At 46.0% G+C, this 5,912-nt stretch overlaps 1 protein-coding gene across 1 annotated transcript; it reads right to left on the bottom strand.

Moving 5' to 3' along the window:
• On the bottom strand, positions 4,597-5,912 carry LOC8071437 (NDR1/HIN1-like protein 13). The gene has a single exon (XM_002441698.2). It carries the CDS (start codon positions 5,669-5,671, stop codon positions 4,754-4,756), a length of 918 nt encoding a protein of 305 aa, XP_002441743.1. The 5' UTR covers positions 5,672-5,912; the 3' UTR covers positions 4,597-4,753.

Genomic DNA, 5,912 nt, shown 5'->3' with positions numbered 1-5,912 from the left:
TGGGTCGTTTCAACCGAGTTAGTGCAAATAGTGGTGTGAGTTTGATAGATGACGGTTGTGGTACAAAAGTTGTGCAGGATGAAAGACACACTCTCCTTAGTTGTATAGTTTTTGGCCTAATTTTTATTAAAAAATCAGACTAGCACTTGGTTTTTTCTTTTCATCTAATAAAAATCACACTTTTGTTATTCTTTCTAAAAAAGGAAACGGACCTGAAAGTTTTGAGAGTAGTAGTGCAGTCTACTCCCTTAGGGTCCATTTGGTTGGGCTTTCCAACCTGCTTTTGCTTTTGCAAAAGCCAAAAGCTAACCAAAGGGCCTAAAAGCCACAAGTGCTTTTATCCAAAAGCAGCTTTTACTACAGTATAAATCCAAAAGCACATTCCCCTTGCTTTCACCTGCTTTTGGGGCAAAAAATTATCCACCTGCCATTGATTATGTGTGTACCACTTCGTTCTTTTCCTCTTTCTTTTCCCTGGTCTCTCCCTCTCATATGCGACTAGTACCGAACCCAGGCCGCCGCCACTGTTCCTTCTGGCCAGCGGTTGCGCGGCTCAGGTCCAGGTGTCCCTCTCTGGCGACCTAGTGCCTAGATCCAGTGATGAGGCATCTACGGCGGCGCCTAGGTTCAACTTTGGTCCATCCACCCCTCTCCGACGACCTAGTGCTCAGGTCCGGCTCGTCTTCCTCGCATCTGATCCGGCGGCGCCCCCTGATCCTCATAGACACGCAGCGCATGCCCCTACTCCTTAGCTCCTCATGCATCACGGGTGTGACCCTTGTTTTGCAGTCTGTATCTCCTTGCGCGCCCTCCTGCTCCTCACCTTCCTGCGCAAGCATGAAACCCTGACAGCGGTGCAGGTCCCTGCTCCGGCGACAGACGTGGAACTTGTCCCGATGGCCGGTGGGCAAGCTCTACTAGGGAGCTAGTCCACCACCGACGCGACAGACATGAGCACGGCCATCGCCGCGACCTCTGGCTAGAGGAAGAAGAAAATGCATTATGTGTATGACACGTTGGGCCCGTTTGTAAGTGAGCGAAGTTTTTTCAAAAGCCACAACTGTTCAACCAAATGGACTTTCAACTATCCCACACTAGCTTTTTCAAAGCAGCTTTTACAAAAGTCATAGCTCACAACACCTTTTGCAAAAGCCACAGCTCAACCAAACAGAGCCTTTAGTCCATGAACGAGAAGCCTGTTTTTTATCATAAAAAATATCAAACAAAATAAATTTTGACCATTAATTTTTATTATATATTATTGTTTCCTAAAGAATCAATATATATCATCTTTGAATACGAATGGATTTATACATATTTCATGTTCCATATTTATATATAATTTAAATAATTGTTGGTCATATTTGTATAAATCGAATTGAATAGTAGCGCAGTCTATTTGGCTGCTACGGGAGCCAGTATTCTCCCTGCAGAGCTCCTTCTATTCTAGAAAAAAAGGAATAGTGTCAAATTTTATTTTGCAGCATACAAACCCAGGATATGATAGAGCCAACTACTGAATAATGGATAAGCCAACTGATCGAATCACTCTAGTTCAATCCTTACTAAAAAAGGCAAGCCATTTCCCACACCTATAAGAACTTCTGCACCTGAATAATAGTAGTATCTCCAATTATAATGCCGGCTTTGAGATACATGTAGATATATTTCTTCTAATCATCCCCATAGTCCGCAAGGGCGCCTTCTGTGGTCAGCGGAAACACCCTGAAACTATTGTGCGACGTTTGTATTTAAACTAAATCATCATGTATTTAAGGAAAGTGGGTTTCCAGTAACAGTAGCACTGTATCCCCTTAACAGTAGGTTGTTTTAGCTTTGTCCTAAGCCAAATTTCTTTAACTTTGATCAATTTTATAGAAAGATACACAAATGTCTATGACAACAAACTAGATTCAATTGATGCACTATGAAATGTATTTTCATACTGCGCACTTGATGTTGTATATGTTGATATAGCTTTTCTACAAATTCAATCAAAATTAGACAAACTTGATTTAAGACAAATCTGAAACGACTTACAATTTAGAACGGAGCAGTAGTACATGGTTCTGAATCATGTGACTATTATAACTATCTTAGATTCTTAGTGGGGTAGGCTAAAGTAATCAACCTACCGAAATCTCAAAGTGGCTCACTAGCATTTTGTGCCCCTCTATAACATGCGCACTGAGCCGTAGCTGCAGAGTGGGGTTGCGAGCTGTGTCGTCGTCGTCGTTAGATGACCAACCTCCAATTGGGGTTGCCTTTGCCTCAGATGGACAGGTCGCTCTCTGATGAGACGAGCACGAGCTCTTCTTCAAGTTCTTGCAGGTTCAGCTCGCCGCCTTGGTCGCTGATTGCCTTGCCCCTACCATAGCCGAGAAGGTCTTTTTTTTTTGTCACTGGGGTGAGAGGACTCCCACCTGAATTTTTGTATTGATTGAATTGAATGGTGCCTTTGGCACTGAATTACAGAATTTTTACATCATTTGATCCTCAAGTGATCATTTTTTTTTCTTACATTGCAGCTCTGAAAACATCGGCAAGTTTCCTGTCCTTCCTAGGTAGCCTAAGCTTCCATAGATTGGCATCAGAGATACAGGCTGAAAACTGTCTGTTGGAGACTAGTTGTTTCAGACCTGAAGATGACTGCATTTCTGAGGAGCTCTTTGTTGCCTGAGGGTCGCTTTCCAAGTGCTAATTGTGTTCCTTTGTTGGTTGCTTCTATGAGTGCTCTGCTTCGTTTTTATTAGTCATGAATTGCTTTCATGTCTTGGAAGAGGCAGCACTGTGGGTGGTGATGGTCGCCGGATACGTGCTACTACTGCTGTTGGCGCTTTCAGCCTATTGATTGATGATTGAACCGAATGAAAGGACCTTCAGCCAATTAAGGCCTTGTCTAGTTCACTCCAAAAATCAAAAACTTTTTAAGATTCTCCATCACATCGAATCTTGCGGCACATGCATGAAACATTAAATATAGTCAAAAACAAATTACACAGTTTGTATGTAAATCGCGAGATGAATCTTTTAAGCTTAGTTAGTTCATAATTGGACAATATTTACCACAAACAAACGAAAGTGCTAAGGTGCCCTGAACCAAATTTTTTTTGGAAACTCAATAAGGCCTAAATCGGCTGGAAAATTTTCCTTTGGCGATATTTATAATTCAGCCGATTCAGTTTGTTGGAAATCTTGTCACGGTCACCGTTTGAATTAACAGAGGGCTCAGTTCTCGGTGGATAAAATGGCGAGGTTGAAATCAAGATCTTTGGGATTAGTAGGCCTGGACAGCAAAAGAAAAAGAGTCCAGATTAGTAGGCCTGGCGGCCCAGTACATTCCGGATGCACGGCCGAATCAGAGAACTTTTTCCATTCCGCAGATTAGAAAGGTTTGCCTTTTCCAAAAAAAAAAAGATTGCATTAGGGATTAAATATATATTCCATAAGAGCAGGCCCATTTTATTTTATACGAGGCCCATTTGCTTTTAGAACCGGATCGGAAGAATTTTTTTTATTTTATAACTTTGTTTGTCTGAATCGAAGAATTATAAAACTATATTACTGCCGCCGATTGAGCTGATAGAATTTTGTTACCGCCGTTTGAATTAGCAGATAATTCGTTTTTCTTCCAGCTTATCTTAAAAAATTATACCCCCAATGTTCATATTATGAGACATTTTGATTTATCTGCTATGTAGATATAGCGTATATCTAAATGCATAACAAAAATTCTGTATCTAAAAAACAAAAGTCTTATAATTTGAAATTGAGGGAGTAACTTTTATGTATGAACTCAAATGAAGATAAAAATTTTAGAAAAAATAGATATATAATTTCGTAGTTTATAGTTTTTCATTTGAGGCTGTTGCTAAAAAATGATACAATGTTTGGATTTGTATTTCTAAATCTAAAATTAAATTAATTATAGGTATCAAGATGGCTTTAAATGAAAATATTGTAAACTAAAACAGTATATATAGATCTATAGTAAACTTCTCCTCTCTCTTCACCTCAGCATATAAAGTGACTTATAAGCTATAACTCTATATTAGCATCTCCAACAACTTGGTATTTCAACATACTATTCTACCAAATTTGCTAAAAGCATAAAAATCCTCCTCCAACAACTCCTTATCTCAACTTGCTAAATTCTCCAAGTTGCTATCCAGAGGTTTCTATTGCCGAGATTTGTCAAGTTGCTATCCCGAGCGCAACTTGTTGGAGACACATATTCTTTTACCAAGTGAGCGGGTCCCATCTGTCATCCTCTATTTTTACCAAGTGAGAATAACAACTTATTGGAGACACATCCTTTTTTCTTTTGCTAAACAAATTAGCAACTTGCTATAACTCAAGATTTGACAAGTGAATTTTACCAAGTTGTTGGAGATGTACTATATTCATCTCATTAGCAATAACGCAGCAAAATGATCTGAAAATAATTACTTTTCTCAGTAATGGATAAAGTCATCTACAATAATTTCACCATTTTACATATGGTCATATGCAACAGATGGAGCAGTCAGTACACTCCCCCAAAATGGATCCCTTCTTCTTGTACAAATCAATTTTACTACTTCACAGGTAAATAAATATACTCCAAGAAGTAATCTCTGTTCAATGCAGAATGCACCGTCGCTGCTAGAGCATTATTACTGTAATCAATAATTACTAGCCGTTTACATTAGGCGGCATTAACAACGTCAACGCGTATGGACACGACCGCCGGCGGCGCCGGCGCCGGCGGCGATCACCACCACCACCATAGCGGCTTTACCCTGACGCTGCACCCCTTATTCACCACCGCGGCGTTCCCGTCCAGCCTGTCGACGGCCACCTCGCACCGTGCCTTGACGTCGACGGTCCACGTCCGGAGCACCTTCCCAAACCGCAGCCGCACGGGCACCGTCGCCTCCACCGTGAGCGGCACGGCGGCCACGGCCCGGTCGGCGGCGAGCTGCGTCCTCTGCGCGTCCGTGAGCCGCACGCCCTGGCCACGCATGGCCACCGCGACCACCGTCACGTTCCGCGGCGCCTGGCGGAACGCCGGCCACGTCCCCGCCGCGAGCCGCTCCCCGGCGTACGACACCGCGACGTCGCCGCCGCCGCGGTACTCCACGCCCGTCTTCCCGTTCCGGCCGTTGTCCGCGCGCACGGCGGCGTCGAGCGAAGGGGAGAGCGGCGGAGAGGAGGCCGAGGCGAGGGCGTCGAGGCCGCGGACGGCGAGGGAAGGCACGGAGAAGGACGGCGGGCGTGGGCGGAAGATGAGGAAGACGGCGCCCACGAAGGCGGCGGCGGCGAGGAGGATGGCGAGGAGCGCGGCGCAGGCGAGGCAGCACGCGCGGCGGAGGCGGCGGCGCCGCGCGGGACGGCCGGACAGCTTCTTGTAGCGGCGCGCGCGGTCTGGCGGTGGGGAGCGGAGGACCTGGTCTTTGGGTACCTGGATGATGTACGTGCCTGGCGGCGGCGAGAGCGCGAGCGGGTGGTCGTCGTGGAAGAAGGACGGGTGCAGCGGCGTCGTCTCCGTGGCCGGCGCCGCCGCCGCGGGGTCGGGGTCGTCGTCGGCGACGGAGGGTTGTTGGTGATGGTGGTCGGGTGGACGTCGCCCTGGCGGAGGTGGAAGCGGGGAGGAGGAGGGAGATGGCATGGGGTGGACGCGGTCAGCCATGGCGGCGCTGATGACTGAGCCTGAGCCTGAGCCGAGGCGAGGCAACGGCAACGCGACGAAATGGAGGAGCAGGCAGCTTTAGCGTGGGAGGGAGTGAATGCTTGCCAGCGTTTATGTTTTTATGTATATGTGTGCGCGTGAGGACGACGGAGCCGCGTTGATGGAGACGGCGAGAGGGACGACGGAGGAAGGAGATGAGATCGAGCGGCAGCGCGTGAGGTGGTGACGACGGCGACGAAGA

Source organism: Sorghum bicolor, chromosome 8 (genome assembly GCF_000003195.3).
Source record: "Sorghum bicolor cultivar BTx623 chromosome 8, Sorghum_bicolor_NCBIv3, whole genome shotgun sequence".
Taxonomy (NCBI): domain Eukaryota; kingdom Viridiplantae; phylum Streptophyta; class Magnoliopsida; order Poales; family Poaceae; genus Sorghum; species Sorghum bicolor.
Note: the sequence above shows the minus strand (reverse complement) of the source record. Positions and strands in the feature narration are given on the sequence as shown.

Coding starts and splice junctions, on each gene's coding strand:
- LOC8071437 (XM_002441698.2), bottom strand. CDS start 5,671: ATGGCTGACCGCGTCCACCCCATGCCATCTCCCTCCTCCTCCCCGCTT.